At 38.7% G+C, this 19152-nt stretch overlaps 1 protein-coding gene across 2 annotated transcripts in view; it reads right to left on the bottom strand.

Annotated features, from left to right (window-relative positions):
• Positions 1-2788: 2788 nt before the first annotated feature.
• LOC104589431 (vacuolar cation/proton exchanger 3-like) overlaps positions 2789-19152 on the bottom strand; it is a 69368-nt gene continuing 53004 nt past the window's right edge. For both annotated transcript variants that reach the window (XM_010247765.3, XM_088890562.1), the window contains exon 13: positions 2789-3289. In XM_010247765.3, coding sequence (XP_010246067.1) covers positions 3279-3289 — 11 coding nt within the window. In that variant the 3' untranslated portion in view covers positions 2789-3278. The remainder of the gene's footprint in view (positions 3290-19152) is intronic.

The raw sequence follows: 19152 nt of genomic DNA, 5'->3' as shown, positions 1-19152 counted from the left end.
TGAGGTGAGTTAATTGCATTCGATATTTTTTCATTTGGTTCGTAATCTTTGATGACAACCAATTCATCATATGCGAGGATTCAAAGGAAACGGGTTAATGTATATAACCCCCCACTCCCTTTAGAGTTAGAATGCAGATGCTTTTATTGTTTAAGTCAAGGAATGTACGTAATTTTCAATTTCCTACCCTTTGTTAATAATCATGATAATCAATTTTTGTGAATGTTGTTAAATGCGTATTTATTGTATCAATCATGAACTTTTGATGTTGTTGAAAAGAGAACATTTATATATCTACATATTCTTTGATTCTTTCTACTGTACTATCTTCTTCATTCCTTAGATTTGAAGAATTCTACAATAGCGAACAAGAGTTTTGACACATTTTTTTCCACTAGTAATTAAGCACATGCATTGAATGTGAGAAATTTTTCTTCAAATTAATTACTTGAATTTTAGATATGTCATATTTAAGATAGAAATTGAAAATTAACAAAAGTAACAATATGATTAAAAATAAACTTAAACATTAATTATTCAATTATGACACCATGGATTTAATTTCTTTGAAAAGTTGGACCACTAACCCACCATCTCGATAATAAAATAGCTTTACTTTTGGATTAGTTTTAAATTAAGGAAAATTATAGTCAGAGCCAGTTGTACATTTAAAGTTCGGCTACAAGTTGGTCCATAAACCAACAAAGTTCTGACAACTGGCTCCACATTTCAAATTATAAAAACCCTCGCCTTATCATCAGAGGCTTATGTGGTTGTTGCCAACATGGGACTCTTAATTAGACATGTTCATAGGTCGGGTAGCCCGATGGGCCAACCCGAACTTGTCTTGATAATGTATTATATAATAAAAATATATTTTATAATAAAAATCATATATAATACATTTTTTCTTTATTTTTCTTCTCTTATTTCAAATAATATTGAGATCTTTACACCAACTGGAGAAAAATAGAGATTGAGGGAGAAGGAGATATCGATTGAGAGGGAGAGTGTGGAGAAGAATGTGTGTGTGTGTGTGTGTGAGAGAGAGAAATACCCTTAAGAATATTTCTGAAATTTTTAAGGACAAAATTTATTTCTCTATATTTAAATTTATTGATAAAAAAGTTGAGGGCAAATAGGGTAATCGGTTTTTGATATTAAATGAATTGAAAAGAGGTAATTTAAAGATATTCAATCATTAAATTCAATATTTAAGTTATTAACTTGCATTCATGTTCATTGAATCATATATTTAAGTTATTTTTGTTTATTCTCATCATTAATTTCTATTAAATCCTTACTTAATAAATTAGTAATTTCAATAATATAAAAGCTTATACTTTTAAAATCTACCTTGCAAAAAAATTGTTTTCATCTAGGTGGTGGTAAGAAATTAAATCATTTTGGGTCAAATGGTTTAATCTATGTTATTACGACTAAATAATAAATAAATAATAGAAATTAAAAAAATTTGGAACATTTAAAATCAATTGAAAATAAAAATATTTTTCTATTCTCTCATTAAATGTTATATTTAAGATATATTTTTTTCATCATTAAATTCTTGTAATTAAATCCATAATATTAATTTTAATAGTATAAAAATAAATATTTTGAAAAGTAATTTGATAACAAAACTATTTTCTTTCCTCAGTGGTGGATAAGCAATTCAACCATTTGGGGTCAAATGGATTAATAAATAATGTCATAATTAAATAATAAAAAAATTAAAATAAATAACTATAAAATGTAACAAGTATTTGTATTAATGATGAAAATTGAATGCCAAATTCAAAATCTAACTAGAAATAAAATGATGTCCTAGTCAAATAATAAAATTTTTAATAATAGAAAATGCAAAGAATCACAAAAAATAAAAAAAAAGAGAGAAAATTTTGGGCACATATCTAATGTTATATATTCATAAAAATAAAATATTGGGTACATCTATAATATTGTGCATTCATTATATTTAACAGAAATAATTTTTTTACATAAAAAATAATTTTATCAATGATGGAAGTGTAGTACAAAATTTAATGTCAAACTAGAAATTAAACAATTTTTATTTTTAGATGGTGGGTTAGTGGTTTGATTCAAATGATACCATAGACAAACAAAAATTAAGTGTAATAAGTAAAAAATATTTTATATAATGTAAATAAAATATATAATTTAAAGGGAAATTTATAGTCAAAGTCAATTGTACATTTAAAATTAGGATGTAGGTTGGTCCAGAAACCAACAAAATTTTGACAACCAGTTCTACCTTTCAAATTATAACCCCTCTCGTCGTCGGAGGCTTATGTAATAGTATAGGTTTGTTAGGAATTAAAAGGTTGTCTCCACTTATTCACGCTTACTGGTAATTTCTTTTTCCAGCTCGAATGTAATTTACACATGCCAGCTTACAGTACTGTAAGGTTTTCGCCTCCGGCTGAAGAAAAGGATAGGGTTGCTCAGTAGTCATTTTTCCCTCTATTGTTTCGATTCTCTTCTCTTGAACTGGACAGGCAAATCATTTTTCGGACTTGTATTTTACATTTTAAAAAAACGAGGAAGACATATAACAGGACAACCATGACATTTAATGACTTCGTACATGTGAGATCTGGATTCATGCGTGGCTGATGTGTAAAAGCTTGAATGGACCGAGGTGAGTGCAGATCCGAACTCTTACCGAATGTTACAATATGCAAGGTGCAGTTATGGAGTCCTCCCTAGCTATTCTGTTCTTCTCCTTCTACTTATACAACAGTAAACAGAGGTTCTAGAAAGACGATGGTTTTTCCACAACTGACAAGTAACATAGAGAATGTTATTTAAAACTGATCATCTGTCCTCTGACGTGCTTTTTTTTTTTTTTTTTTTTTTGTAAGTCCTCTGACGTGCATTGCCCGACAACAGTGATGCTTTGTTTCGGCACCAAATTCCTTTGAAGACAATCGGAAAATGCATGTTCTAGAACCCCAAGAGGGCCCAAGCTCCAGCTTTATCCAAAGAAAAAAAAACGTAAAGACCAATATCATACAACAATGCCTTCGCTGCAAATGAAGGACTATTACTTGGAAAATCCATCCAGAAAGAATATGAAGAGAGCAAGAACAAAATTCTCCTACTCCATTGCTTTTGTACCTGGAATCCCAAAAACATTTCCCAGCTCCCACATTAAATGATCTGGAATGAAAATGGGGACAGCAAAGGCTGCAATTCTAGAACAAAAACAGTACTGTATCCTTCATAGATTTTGTTATTCAGGTAACTGCTTACAATCTTCAATCATCACCTGCATGAAAACATAAAATAATTGCCAAATCAAGCTTTCCAATGCTTCAACTTGGCTGAATAAGTAATTTTAAAATGTAAAAGTCTTAATTCTATACCCTAACCATGTATTACTTTCCTATATTTTCTTGGTTTCCTATATCATTGAGCATTTCAACAAGACTGGGTCCACTCACAGACTACAAACACCAACTAGCCATTCACCAATATGTATGGTTTTGTACAAATTTTTTGATCAGCAGGAATTTGATTGAATTAATTAATTATATGTAAGATAACAGTACAATTTGATGACCAGCATGTCATCCCAAATAATGTATGCTAGGTTATAGAAGCTCAAAACAAATTCTGCCTTTCCGCTGCTTGTTTAGCAAGGAAATCAGCTAGCCCATTTGCACTCCTTACCCACTTGAAATCAGCATATAATTCTCTTGCAATCCTTTCAACTTCCCTGTAAGCATTCTTTAGAGTCCAAGGGATATGTCTGTTACATCTTGCCCAAGAAATAATTACTTTTGAGTCCCCTTCCATCTCATCTGTCTGAAACCTAGTTGCTTTGTCAGCCGGAGACCTTGCACTAAAGCCAACAATTCAGCCTTCACAGAATTGGCTATTCCAATTGGTCCTGATATCCTGCCCTCTGAATTTCTGATTGCCCCACCTATTCCTGCCATATCCAGGTTGCCCAAGGAGCTTCCATCAAAGGTCAACTTTACTTTGCTGCCTTGTGGGGGTTTCCACTTCATTCTTACTCTTTCTTTATCTCTAGAGGACTGTGCTACCCCCTTCCAAGCCCTTAGGATATCATTAATTGTGAAGTTCCGAAAGCACTCCAAAGTTTTAATCCATAATATGACCTTCACTTTTATAATCTCTATTACCTCCTCCATGGTTCTACCCCTTCCATTGAATATTCTGCTATTCCTCTCTTCCCAAACCACCCAGACAACTGCTGTCTTAGTAGCTTTCCACATTAATCTCCCACTTTTCTTTAGTTGCCTCAAGAAATTTGGGTTGAAGATGTCCACCACCTCTTGAGGAGGGTCCAACCTGTAGCCAAAAAGAGAATAGAAAGATTCCCAAATACGAGAAACAAGGGAATAGGAGATTAATAAATGGGATAAATTCTCCACTATCCCTACATACATATGAGAAGAAAGGCAATAAAAGGGCCTTCTTTTCTGTAGCATACCACATGTATTTACCTTACCAAGGCAGATTTCCCAGCAAAAGCTTGAATTTTTTATGGGATAGGCTTACTCCAAATTTCTTTCACCAGGAAGTCCACCCCTTGGAAACTATGTAGGGCTAGAAGCTTGAAAAAAGAGGAACAAGTAAAACGTCCATCAGGGGAGGCAACCAAAATTCTAGAATCTTTCAAGGTTGGGTCCAGAAAAGTTGTCTCCAACATATCAAACAAATCAATCAAAGAAATGCACTCACTCTCCTTAAGGCCTCTTATAAAACCAAGATTCCAATTAAGACTTGAAGGAGAAGAAGTTCCCAGTCTAGACACAGTTTCACCCTTGAGGTTAGAGAAGGCAAAAAATTCAGGAAATAGATCTTCTAAAGTGTTCCCCCTATCCAAAAATCTTCCCAGAAACGTATGTTGTCACCCCTGCCAACATCATAACAGATAGAGTTGAGGAACACATGGTATACCTCATGAATTGCTTTCCAAGGAGAAGTTGAAGTTACGTGAGGATTAAGTTTTGCATCCCAGCCATTACCCTCCAGATCATGAATGCTTATTACTTTGTGCCACAGCCCGTCTCTTCAAAAGGAAATCTCCACAACCATTTTCCCAATAGAGCAGTATTTCCAAGGAGAATGTTTCCTAACCCTAGGCCCCCTTTCTCCTTTGGTTTGCAAACTTGTTCCCACTTAACCAAATGATCATTTCTTTCTTCTCTTGGTTTCCACAAGCAATCCCCCATATATTTCTCTAGTTGTCTCACAATCTTGGTCAGGATACAGAAGGTGGATAGGAAGTAAATAGATAGATTTGCTAATATAGCTCTGATCAGGGTGATTCCCTCCTAAAGAAATATAATTTCTTTTATGAAGGACTAGCTTCTTTGCAAACCTCTCTATGACCACCTTCCAAAATCCATTAGACCTCGGGTTTTCCCCCAAGGGTAATCCTAGGTAGGTTACAAGCCAATTCCTTACCTCACATCCCAACACTTCTGCAAAACTTAGAAGTCCCCCTTCTTCCAAGTTGGTTCCAATGATTCCACTTTTATCCAAATTTATCTTCAAATTTGAGATGCCCACAAAGCTGTCAATCAATAACTTCAAATTTCTCACCATGTCTAGGTCAACATCCTCACAAAACAGAATTGTGTCGTCAACAAATTGAAGGTGGGAAACAATTACTTGCTCCCTAAAAATCCTCCAACCCCTAAACAGCCCCTATGCATCTACCTCCACAACCATTCTGCTCAAGACCTCTGCCACTAGGGTGAAAAGAAAAGGGGATAAAGGGTCCCTTGTCTTATACCTCTCTTAGCCAAAAAGAAATTTTTTGCCACCCCATTAATAAGAATTGAAAAATGGACTGAGCTGACACAACCTTTTAACCATAGCCTCCATCTAGCTCCAAACCCTAGCTTCTCTAGGACTTCTAATAGAAACCTTTAGTTTACTAGATAACAGGCCCTTTCTAGATCCAATTTACACACCAAACCCTTCTCTCTGCCCATTCTTTCCTTGATAACACACTTGTTAGCCACTAGTATGTGGTCCACTATCTGCCTACCTTCCACAAATGTCCTTGGAATGGTGATATCATTGATGGAAAAACCTACTTGAGCTTTTCAAACAAAACCTTTGAAATGATCTTGTAAAGACTTCCAGTCAGACAAATAGGTCTAAATTCCTTTGAAATTGACTCTTTGATCTCATTAACTATTCCAAAATGCTCTTTGTTCTAGGCCTTTATTTTTTCTTTAAGGTTCTTAAACTTTTTGCAAAACCATCTGATTTTATTTCTCCCTAGAGGTTTGGATTCTTCCCAGTAGGTCTTTAGCCTTCCCTTAAAAGAAGGATCCTTGAACCACATGTTTTCACAACAAAAAGGTGAAGGACTTCCAAACATGGCTTCTTTCTCAATACAAAGAGGGCAGTGTGTTAGACAATGTATGCCCTTAGCTCCAATCAGATTAATGTACAAATACATTTATTATAAATGAATAAAAGTGCATTATTGTTTCATGTTGGTATTGGTATGTTTCTGTGAAATTACCCCTTAAATTGGACACTTATGAGACTCGTGTTAGATTAGAATGTTCTTAGTCGTGGGATAGACTTGGAGAGTTTATCCTGCCAAGGCTGACACTGATGTGCTGCCAAAGAAGATGGGGCAACTTGTCTCAGCTACTAGGGTTAGACCCAAAGCACATGCAATGTGTGTTTGGATGAAACATTGAACCCGAACTATTTTCCAATTATGCTCTGGACCTTGGAGATTGATGGGAAAAACTGGAAAGTTATACATAACCGCTAGACTTGATTATGTTACTACACTAGGTGTTGGAATTGGCTGTCTTTGATATGCCAATTAGTGAGATCCATCAAGGGTCAAAACTTGGGTATGTTGGGGCAATACGAGAATTCACCTAAGTGGGTGATCATAGTGATAGGATTGACCCCTTTGTCGGACATAGCGAATGATAGGGTTTACACTCTTTCTGATGGAAACCCGAACTACCAGTAGTGAATTTCAACAGTGTTTTGAAATCTGATTTTACAAAATATATTTACGATATATATATATATATATTAATGTTTTATGAAAATTTTTGCAAAATGTTTTAATTCCTAGGATCCAATCGATTAGAGTGTGACACTGCACCTTGTAGCCAAGGGAGAGGTCCTTCGTTGTCGGGAAGTGTTTGATCATTATGGGTCGAGAGGTTAAGTGTAAGAGACTATTATAGGGCTGATTACTTGATGGGCTTTATCTTACTTAAGTCCATTATCCTTGGATCTTCATGGGATTGCTGAATTCAATGATCACTTAAAGTGTATATGTTGGGCCCATATTGAGTCCATAGTGATGTGCTCAGGGGTTCACTGCGTTTAGTAGTGAATTTGGCCAAGCCTTTTCACAAAGGCTGGGCTGAACCCATGTGTACATATGCAAGGTCATTGTGGGGTCCCACACCATACAAATCAGGCCTAAGTTGGCCATGCAACACTCTCCTTATAGTTGATGGGCCTAAGGTCCATAATTAATATGATTAATTAAGCTGTCACATGACAACTTAAGCTGTCATGTGCCATGGGGCAAATTTGGGTTCGGATCTGGGTATGGAGCACTTAATCTTATAAGAAGATAAGGTATATCTCTAATTAGAGTCCAGATCTGATTTAGATCTGGATTATCTCCTAATTAGATTAGGAGATAGCTCCATAGGAGATTATAAAAGAGGAGGGGGCGGATCAGTCCAAGACAACTTCATATTTTTGCAGTTTTTTGTTCTCTCTGCACCCTTTCGTCTCCTAGTTTTTCCCAGTTCGATATCAGCTATCTGGGACTAATATAGACCCGTTTTCCTCAGATTTTTGCAAGAAAAATTCAAGGGATATCAGGGTCATCATCCTCAGTTCAATTGTACCAGTTGGATCTCAATTTTGCAAAAAACTGTGTTGTTGAATCTTCTTCACCTATACACTGCGCCATCTTCAGTGGAGGCTGGTTTTAGGACTGATTTGAGCATATATCAGGGTCATCATCCTCGATTCGATTCTAGCAGTTAGATCTCGGTTTTGCATAAAACTATGTTGCTGAATCAATTTCACCTATACATTGTGCCATCTTCAGTGGAGGCTGGTTTTAAGACTGATTTGAGTATGAACTTCCACCTTGGGATTTGTGTTTGTAGTATCCGTATCAGGTACAAATCTCCCTCTTTGTTTGGTTTCAAATCTGATCCGGTTCAGTGCAAGACTGATCCGCAAAAATGTAATTTTTCAAAACATAGGGAATTCGATTCCTAGAAGGATTAGGAAATTTTTGAAATTTCGCCCAGCCATTTAACATAGTTCAGCCATCCATATGATGGATCCTAACCCTTCCAACACAATGAGCTAAGGTACCTCTAGGCAAGGCTTTTGAAAATAGGGTCCCCCACATTTCCTCCTAATCATAAGAAAATAGAAACCTATTCAATTTATAATAAGTTGGGGGGGGGATTGGAAGTTTGAGCAAGTAAAATCAGCTTGCAAAAGAGGGTCCTCTCTTAGTTCTAGGGTATCAATGAGGTTATTAAAATTTCTCATGCTAGTAGTAAAACCTTGATTTGGATTATTTGTTTCTCTTTTTTTTTTTTTTTCTTTTGAAGGCAAAGGAAAAATTTTTATTGAAATAAAAAGAAAATACAAGGAAGGTGATAAGCAATCACTTGAGAGAAAGCCCATCCCAAACAGAAAACCCAGAGAAGCACAACGAAACCCAAACAAAACAGAACCAAAAGCAAACTAAATTTAAACCCAACTAGAGCAAACCCTTAAACAAAACAAAAGAGGACAAGACCAAAAAACGACAAAAGAAATCCGGAACATCCTAGCCAGCCCCACGCCCACAGTATCAAGCAAGACACCCGGTATCAAACTGGAGCTTGAAACACCTTAATTCTTCTTCTCAGTTTTGTGAGTGTGATCTTCTTGTTGTCTTGACTTTTTTTTTTTTTTTTTGGTTTTTTGATGAGCTTGTTTGGCCCAACACCAAATAGACCACCTTTTAACCTCGTGAAAACCTTAGAAACTGGGATCTGCTGTTGAATCTTCTGACTACATTTAGAGTTTCCACGACTTCTTCAGACTTCCCCACAAACTTCTGACCCCTGGCTGAAGCCATTACCCCCTCGACCTCTCCTGGCTCTTTGGTGATCTCCTTGCGACTTTCAGCAATCGCTTCCATCTCTTGCACTGTTGATTTATCACAATTATAGTTAACCACTGGAACTACTGTACTTTCGATCTTCTTGGTTGTATCCTCCACAGCCCTGAATGCTTCCTTTGCAAATTCTTCCCCTCCTAGGAAAACAGACCCAGAATTTTGTTGACTTCTACTCACTCCCCTATCTTCCATCTCTTGCACTGTTGATTTATTACAATTATAGTTAACCACTGGAACTACTGTACTTTCGATCTTCTTGGTTGTATCCTCTGCAGCCCTGAATGCTTCCTTTGCAAATTCTTCCCCTCCTAGGAAAACAGACCCAGAATTTTGTTGACTTCTACTCACTCCCCTATTCACCGCTTCCATCCCCTCCTCTTTGTTCTCCTCTAATGGGAATGTTCTATATTTGTTACTCTTGAAAACCTGATCACATTAAAGTCACACCTCAGGCACCAAGGGCCTTTCCATAGTCCTTTGATAGCAGACAACTCCTCCTAGAATAGAGCCGTGTCTCTATACGAGTTCTTTTATTAGTAAAAATAGATATTATTAAAAACAGACTTTAAGGATACATCATGGTGAGATTACTCTCCACCTTAAACAAACAAGAGATTACAATTTTTCCCAAGACATTTGCTGTCTTAAAGCCCCCCTGCTTGGCTAGAGTGTCTGCCATCCCATTGGCTGTTCTTCTCACCCATTTAAGAGTTACTGTTTGCTCCCTTATTATGCTGTCATTTCCCAAAGGGTATGCCTATTGATCCAAGGGATTTGGTTATTGCTTTTTATCCATGAAATGACCACTTGAGAATCCCCTTCCACCTCTAACTGATGAAATACAAATTGCTTAGAAAATTTTAAACCATGAAGTAGTCCAAACAGTTATGCTTTCAAATCATCACCATGCTTTAAAGGTCTTGAATACAAAGCAAGCATAGAGCCTTCAGAATCTTAGAAGACACCTCCTAACCCAGCCATGCCTTGACTGCCTATAAAACTTACACTAAAGTTAAGTTTTACATGGTTGGTTGTCAGGGATCTCCAGTCCGTGATTATTCTTCCTTTCCTTGAGCCAAAAGTGCCACTTTTTTCCAATTTCTCAACAGATCAAGTTGAACTAAAAGCCCTGTCTCCATACAAGTTGGGGCCATAAACATTTGTTAGTGCCTTTTTTCTCCCATCCAAGGAGCTTTTAATTTTCACAGAGACTGAGAATCTACTCAACTCTCCCCTTTTCTTTTCTCCTTTCTCTTGTTCTCTTTGAGTCTTTCTCATAACTTATGCCACATTTAAGCTTTTCAACCTTACTCTTCTTTCTCTTCTCTGTTTTCCTTTCTTCCTCAAATAAGCTTTTGTCTCCTTTTTTCTTTCCTCTACTCCATTGCCTTTCCCCTTCTTCCTTCTTGGATCAATGGAGTCACTTCCTCTAGACTAGGCCGCTTTTGCTGACAAGGATCTTGTTCATGGGATTTTAGATCTTCTACCCCAGTTTTCTTAGAGTCCTTCCTCAAAGTACATGTCTATACTCAACTCTCCCCTTTTATTTTCTCCTTTCTCTTGTTCTCCTTTTCATAACTTATGCCACATTTAAGCTTTTCAAACTCACTCTTCTTTCTCTTCCTTTGTTTTCCTTTCTTCCTCAAATAAACTTTTATCTCCATTCCTCTACTCCATTATATTTCCCCTCACTTCTTCCTTCTTGGACCAATGGAGTCACTTCCACCAGACTAGGCTGTTTTTGCTGACAAGGATCTTGTTCATGGGACTTTATATCTTCTACCCTAGTTCTTCCCCTTTCTTTTCTCCCTTCTCTTGTTCTCCTTCTCATAACTTATGACACATTTAAGCTTTTCAACCTCAACTCTTCTTTCTCTTTCTTTGTTTTCCTTTCTTCCTCAAATAAGATTTTGTCTCCTCCTTTTCTTTCCTCTACTTCATTGCCTTTTCCCTTACTTCTTCCTTCTTGGACCAATGGAGTCACTTCCTCCTGACTAGGTTGCTTTTGTTGACTTTTCGATCAATAATAAAAATTTTATTAAAATAGGAAGATTACAAATATAGCATCCAGGAGGAGGGGTAAACTCTCTTAGCCCTTCCCAAGGACAGACAAAGCACAATCAAAGAGTTACAAGCAAGCCCACAAAGATTGAGCCCTTCCTACCCCCTGTTTAGCTAAGGCATCAGCAAAGGAGTTAGCTTTCCTTTTGACCCGATGAAGCCTTACTACCATACCCCTTGACAACCACTTGATTTTTTTTTTCATTCGCATATTCCCATAGTCCATTCTCTTATTTTTCCAGCCAGCCAATAACTACCTTGGAGTCGCCTTCAATGATTAGGTTATGTAAATTTAATTCTTTTGCTCTCTTTATCCCTTCCAACGCGGCCAAGAACTCTGCCCTGAGAGAATCATCAACACTGACCGACTCAGAGAAAATAAAGCCAAAACCTGTCCTTCCTCATTCCTGAATACACCTCTAATACCTGAAGGCCCTGGGTTACCTTCACTGCTTCCATCAAAGTTTAACTTTATAAACCCTTCAGCAGGTGGAGACCACAATGGAATAGATACATCTATCCTTGGAATATACTCAAATAATTTCAGGGATATCACCCAATGTAACACTTCAACTATAACAACCTCCAAAGTTGCACTTAAAATCCTTATTCTGGAATACCCTTTGATTCCTTTCTTCCCAAACTGTCCAGAAGATAGCAGCTCTGGTGCATCTCTAAAGAACTTGACCCCTTCTCTTCATCCCACTAGTAACCAAGGAGGCAAACAAGCTTTGTCAGTTTAGAAGAGAATTCGACCTGCAACCAAACAAAGAAGTAGACCAAATCCAAATAGATAGAACAAAAGGACAAGAGATTAACAAGTGATAACAGTTCTCACCATTTGCCTTGCACAAAGTGCACCAGTTAGGAGACAAACACCAAGAAGGTCTTTTCCTTTGAAGTATGTCACAGGTATTGATCTTCCCTAGAAGAGCTTCCCAACAGAAGGCCCCTATTCTCAGAGGGGTTGGCCTTCCCAACACTTCTTTAACAGGAAAGGGTAGTCCCAGATTGACAGAAGGTTGGGACAAGGCTCTCAAGAAAGAAGCATGGGAAAAGGATCCAAAGGGGGCTAGAGTCTAGATTCTACTATCCGGATTAGAAGGGTCCAAGAAAACTCCTTGTAAAAATCTGATCAAATCCAACATGTGGTTCATTTCAGAATCTCTAAGACCTCTCCTAAAACCCAAGTTGCAATCAAACCTTGAGATTGAGGCAGGAGGAATCAAGAAAGAAGAAACTTGCTCATCCTTTGGGTTTGCGTAAGTACATGTAGTTTACCATCACTGGGACTACGACAAAGATGTCAAAAGAAAACCATACAGAGAAATCCCAACCAGGACGCCTCTGTAATGGCACAACAACACTTTATCAAAGTATCGTAAGGCTCATGCACTTGCGATGAGCACAAAAGGCCATCCTACACTTGCGATGAGCATGAAATACCTTTCGGGACCTGCATGATATCGTAACTCTTCGATGAACTCAGTACACTACCAACATCCTATGATGACCATAGAATGGTTGATCACACCATTATGAACGGTAAACAAAGCCAAATCCGACAACATATGCTCGCAGGCAAACTGCACCACGCACAGTCATGGCAAGCCACAACAAAACACTTCAAAGATGACTTACAGGGACATCCAAACACATTAGCCAATCGAATGTCCCAACGTGTGTCTACATGAAAATCCATTAGGGGATGTAGCCTACATGCGCCATGCAAGAATCCTTAAGAGAAAGGAAACTTTGTCCTTGAAGGATCTTGCTGGACACGTGGCAAAATCCCAATGGTGCCCCCTTAATAGCCGAGATGAAGATAAAGATCCCCTTTCCTAATAGGAAAGATTTCCTTTTAGATCATTCTCCTTATAACCTTGGGGTTCTATCTATAAAAAGGGGAACAACTCTTCCCCACGGGAGACACTAACACATAACCCTGACTCCAGGGGTCTTTCACGGCATCTCCCTCATTCTGTCTCTCCCTCTCTCTTACTCCCTTCTATGCTCTTCTCCCACCATTGTCTACAACCAGTATTCCCCCTCACCTTTTCTCTTCCTTGCTGTCCTCTCCAGACCATTGGAGACTTGACCGACAGCCGATCAAAGTCCATTGTGATTACATAAGAATCTCTGGTTTTCCGATCTATGGAGCGAATGATGGCACTGAAACCTAATGGGAGTCGGGAGTCAAAGTCAGTATTGATGATGGTTTGGCTACCAATCACCGTTTTTGGGGTCTATCTTCGTCAACAACGCAGCTACGTAGGTTTTCTTAGGTGAGCTGCCTATAGCAGTAGATCAGTGTGAATGGCAATTCAGTCTTCCTGCACCAACGAAGTCACTCGAATCGGGCCTATTGGCATACAATCCCCAAGACGCCAGATTCTGGCTTCTAATTCAGATCATCCGTGAGTGAAGTCACGGATGAATTATTCACCTACCTTCTTTCTCCCCTGCGATGTGAAGTAACAATCGCAGTGACAAGGGGTAGGAGATCATCACCACCATCGACTAGGTTAGGTAGATGATTTTTTGAACCTAAAGTAAATCGAGGGACGGAAGGCCCGAGGACAACATTTAGGAAAGGGATCCATTCCTCTTGTCTCTTTTATTTTCTAACAAAATAATCCAAGAATATGTTTGGGGTTCTTGCAATGATGAATCTCTTCTATTTGCTTTCTTTCTTTTCCCCCGTCTTCCATTTATTTTGCTTAGTTGCAAGGATATTGATCGAGATATCAATCCCTCTTTCACCACTGACAAAAGCAGTATCGATCCCAACTCCGATAGAGAAAAGTAGATTGCTTCCCCATGTGAAGGTCAAGCGGGCTCGCCTGTCTCTCTTGTTTTTCGATCAGTGGCTACCACCGCATTATCACAATGTCCTAAAGCTCTATAAGCCTTTCTTCTTCTTTCGAGTTTTAGTGATTATTACGTCGATCATGCTGGATTTTGTTAAGCTTATGAATTTCTCTATTAATTTGATCCACTGCAGTTACACAGGGTCCTATTTTGAGTTAGTTTGGTTAGTCTTTTGTTGGATTTTTTTTGGGAATGTAGTTTGTTCAAGAACACTGTTTCATTCTTTGATCCAAGACCTATTTAATTTTGATTTTTAGATTCTATACTAGTAGCGATATGATTATTGTCCTACAATGGTGCTTATACAGTAAATTGTTTTAGAGGGTCCTGAGACGGATGGGTTTGACTTGAGCTGGATTCTTCTTTGATTTGATGATCTTTAAATTATTATTGAGACTTATCTTTGATTCTCTCTAACATAGCAGCTATTCATTTGTAGCAGTGATTTGTTTAATTTTCTACCATTTAGGACGATAATCGGTGAAGCAGCGACCAATACAGTAATGAAAATGGTTAGAAGGGGGGGGGGTTCATTGATTTTAGCAAAGGCACACAAAACTCTTACATATTTGACTGATCTTATATGTTTCAGATCATGATAGTTCGGATCTGATGCTTCAAATATAATTTTGTTTCGTTACAGGAAGCATTACTCAGTCCCAACATTTTACTATGATCTCTTTTTGACCAATTTTGGTATTTCAATGAAGAATTGCTTTCCGAAACATGGAATTTCCAATCAAATAGTTATTTCCAAAAACATACTTTCAATACTATCTTCTAACATATGTTATCATCTGGTTCAAAAATAATGCTTCACCATTGTTTCACAAACACATGATTTCAAACATGTTTTTTTTCCTTTTTTTTTTCACAATAAAGATATGATTTTGAATCGATCTATGAGCTTTAAATGAATTTTAAACAAGCATTTACCCATTCATCACATTCCCTACAATTCCCTAACGTGTTTCTTGCAACATCACATAGAAGTCTTGAGCAACAAGCACTAATTGCCAACACAGCTTATTCATTAGAGGCCTGGTCTACCAGACCTAGGTATCACCTCCGAGCTGACACGCCGGTTGTAATAAGCCCTGGCAACCCCAAGCACATATGTACATTCCCTGGCAACCCTAGGAAAGCCCTAGCAACCCCAGGCATACATCTACATTCCCTAGCAACCCCAAGCACATCTCAATTACTTGGAAACCCCAAGAAGGCCCTGGCAACCCTAAGCACATATCTACATTCCCTGGAAACCCTAGGCACATCTCAATTCCCTAGCAACCCCAGGTGCAGATCACAGTTCCCTGGCAACCCCAGATGCACATCTTAATTCCCTGGCGACCCCAAGTGCGCATCTCAATCCCCTAGCAACCCCAGGAAGGCCCTAGCAACTCCAGAAGCACATCTCAATTCCCTAGCAACCCCAGGAGGCCATGGTAACCCCATGCGACTATCCCATAGAACCTTCACAACACTAGGTAGCTATTTGACAAAAAGCCATGGCAGCCCCATGCATTGCACATTTCTTATGAAGCCCTAGGTAATTAGCCTTAGGCATAAGCGACTTACTCTACATTTGTCTATATCGCAAACAAGCACAAATATAATGGACTGTGAAGTTCACTATAATCAAACAGTTGCAAAAAGAACTTGACACTAGTAAGCTCCGGCACCAACCATCTTATGCCAAGCCTAGCGGAGAATGCACTCTTTCAATCGATTGCTAAACATTCAGCACACTAACCAAACTACGCAACTACATCCCGTACATGGTTCAAATAAGACTTTATGCATCATGATCCACGATATTATCATTACAAGACTATCAACATGCTATAACAGAGCAATTGCAAGAAATGCTCAAATCACAAGAATATTAGGTTCCCTCCAAAATTCTACACACTAAATGGGGGGGGGCTTCCTATTACACCACCTTTTGTACCATATTTCCTCCCTACCGAATACTTCACTCTCCAAAATGCAAAGTCCTAATATTCTAAAACTATTTCCGAACCTTCTCTAGTTTTGGAAACCCACCAGCAACTCTACCAACAACACATCAATCACATTAATCTCATAACAAATGCTTATAGACAATGCTATGCAATCATTTGGGTGTTCTAGCAACTTTATGCATCTATCGATGTGCCTAAGGTTCTATATACACCTCTCGAATGTTTCTTGATAAAATGGCTTCTCTCTTAAGAAACAAGGGGGATGAAAATTCAACATAATCTCTCCCAACTCTCGAATACTCCTTGATAGAATGCCTTCTATCAAGAAATAGGGGGGTCGTAAACTTAAAATGACAAGTCATAGCCGACATGTTTCTTCACAAAAGGCCTTCCATCAAGAAATAGGAGGGGGGGGGGCTAAATTAAAGGAAACACTGAGCTATGCCATCACTTAAGTAGAAAGCCTTATGTGCTGATTTCGGCCAAGTTTCTTGTGAAAGGAAGAGTAGAAAGTTGGGGATAGAGGAAAGGGAAGAAAAGGGAAGAAGGTCAACTAGGATAGATTCACATAACCCTAGCCGCCAGCCCCCTCATTCTATTTATAATTAACTTAAGTATGAGATATTACAAAGATGCCCTTAGTAGGGCAGCAACTCAAACTAAGTAATTACAGCTCTTTAAAAAATAAAAACTAATGGGCCCAAGGCCCAAGGCCCAACAACATCTTAATTTAAAAGGAAATAAACTAAACACAAGTCGGCCCACTCAACACTCCCCCTCAAGTTGGGAGTAGATGTCATACATCCCCAACTTGCGTAGATCATGCTCCAGCTTATTCTTTGCAACGCCTTTTGTGAGGACATCAGCAAGCTGCAGATCAGAAGAAATGTATGGAAGACAAACTTCTCCAGAAGTTACCCTTTCTCAGATAAAATGTCTATCTACTTCAATGTGCTTAGTTCGGTCATGTTGGACTGGATTAAGAGCAATATTAATTGCTGCCTGGTTATTGCAGTATAGCATCATAGGTTCTTCTACCTGAACACCGATTTCTTCCAATAGAGAACGGATCCAGAGAAGTTCTGAAACTCCATGTGCCATGGCCCTATATTCGGCTTCTGCACTTGATCTTGCCACAACTGTTTGTTTTTTACTCTTCCATGAGACTAGGTTGCCCCCAACTAGGGTGCACACTCCTGAAGTTGATCTTCTGTCATCGAGGCATCCTGCCCAGTCCGCATCTGTATAGGTCTCTAGCTTGAGTTGTCCATGATCAGTAAACAATATGCCTCTGCTTGGATGTCCCTTCAGATAAGCAAGGATCCTGTCAACTGCCTTCCAGTGCTGGTCTCGCGGAGCATGCATGTATTGGCTCACTACACTTACTGCATAGGAGATGTCCGGTCTTGTCATGCACAAGTATAGTAGCCGACCCACAAGTCTTTGGTACCTCCCAAGGTCCTTTACTGGTTCACCTTCTGATGCACTGATTCTATGGTTCTGATCAATGGGGGTGCTAGCTGCCTTTGTTCCAAGTTTCTCTGTTTCTTGGAGAAGGTCCAAGACATACTCCCTTTGAGAGATAAAAATTCCATGTTTCGATCTTGCAACTTCAATGCCTAAGAAGTATCTCAGTTCTCCAAGGTCCTTAATCTCAAATTCCTTATGCAGGTTCCTCTTCAGACTATAAATCTCACTCAGATCATTCTCAGTGACAACAATATCATCCAAATAAACAATTAGGATTGACACCAAGGATCCCCTGCGCTTCACAAACAAGGTGTGATCAAATTGAGTTTGAGTGTAGCCAAAAACAATCAGGGCCTTTCTGAATCTGTCGAACCATGCTCTAGGGGATTGTTTCAAGCCATATAGTGACTTCTTTAGCATGCATACCTTTCCCTCTTTAGCATTATCATAAAAACCAGCTGGAAGATCCATATACACCTCTTCTTGCAGATACCCATTTAGGAAAGCATTCTTCACATCCAATTGAAACAAGGGCCAAGAGTATGAGGAAGCAAGAGAAAGGAGTATCCGAACAGAGGTCATCTTTGCAACTGGTGCAAAAGTTTCTAGATAATCAATGCCATAGGTCTGTGTGTATCCTTTTGCAACAAGTCTTGCCTTGTACCTCTCTATGCTTCCATCTGCCTTATACTTTACTGTGTAAACCCATCTGCATCCAACTGTCTCCTTGCCATCTGGTGGTCCACAATCTCCCATGTCTGATTCTTAATCAAAGCCTCCATCTCTTCTTGCATAGCTACCTTCCACTCAGGTTTGGAGAGAGCCTCACTAACATCCTTGGGTATAGATACGGAATTAAGAGAAGAGAGAAAAGCACGGTAGGAAGGAGAAAGTCCACTGTAGGATAAGTATTGTGATATGCAATGAGCAGTGCACTTCCTCTTTCCTTTTCTAAGAGCAATAGGGAGATCAAGGTTATCTGTAATAGTTTTAGTGGGACCAATGGGAACTGAAATAGTAGAGGGATCAAGAGGAATACCTGGATCTGGATCAGCCGAACCTGGAGTCTCCACGGGATCGACAGGAAGTGGTGTGAGTTCTGCTGTAGTGGAATCAACCTCCTTATGAAGTCTCTGCCGTGAGTAATACTGTGAGACGGAACGCAAAGGGGGTGGCAAGGTAGGTGACATCGGATGGTTGTCAAGCACAGTAGTAGACATAGGAACTGGAACTGGGAGAGGGATAGACTGTTGACTTACTTCCCCAAAACACTCTCCCTGAAAAGGATTCCTTGAGAAGAAGTATATAGATTCGAAAAAGGTGATGTCCATAGTAACAAACCGGTTCCCAGAGACTGGATCATAGCAGCGGTACCCTTTCTGATTCTCTGCATATCCAAGGAAAACACATTTCTTTGCCTTGGGATCAAGTTTCGAACGGTAAAGACCAAGAATATGCGCAAAGCAGACACACCCAAACACCCTTAGAGGAATATGAAACATCTCCCCCTGAGGAAAAAGAAGGCTGAATGGAGTGCTGAATCCAAGTATACGAGAAGGCATCCTGTTAATCAGATATACTGCTGTGAGAACA

Source organism: Nelumbo nucifera, chromosome 6 (genome assembly GCF_055504915.1).
Source record: "Nelumbo nucifera cultivar China Antique chromosome 6, China Antique-T2T, whole genome shotgun sequence".
NCBI lineage: Eukaryota > Viridiplantae > Streptophyta > Magnoliopsida > Proteales > Nelumbonaceae > Nelumbo > Nelumbo nucifera.
The sequence above is the reverse complement of the archived record's forward strand: the minus strand, read 5'-3'. Positions and strand labels throughout refer to the sequence as shown.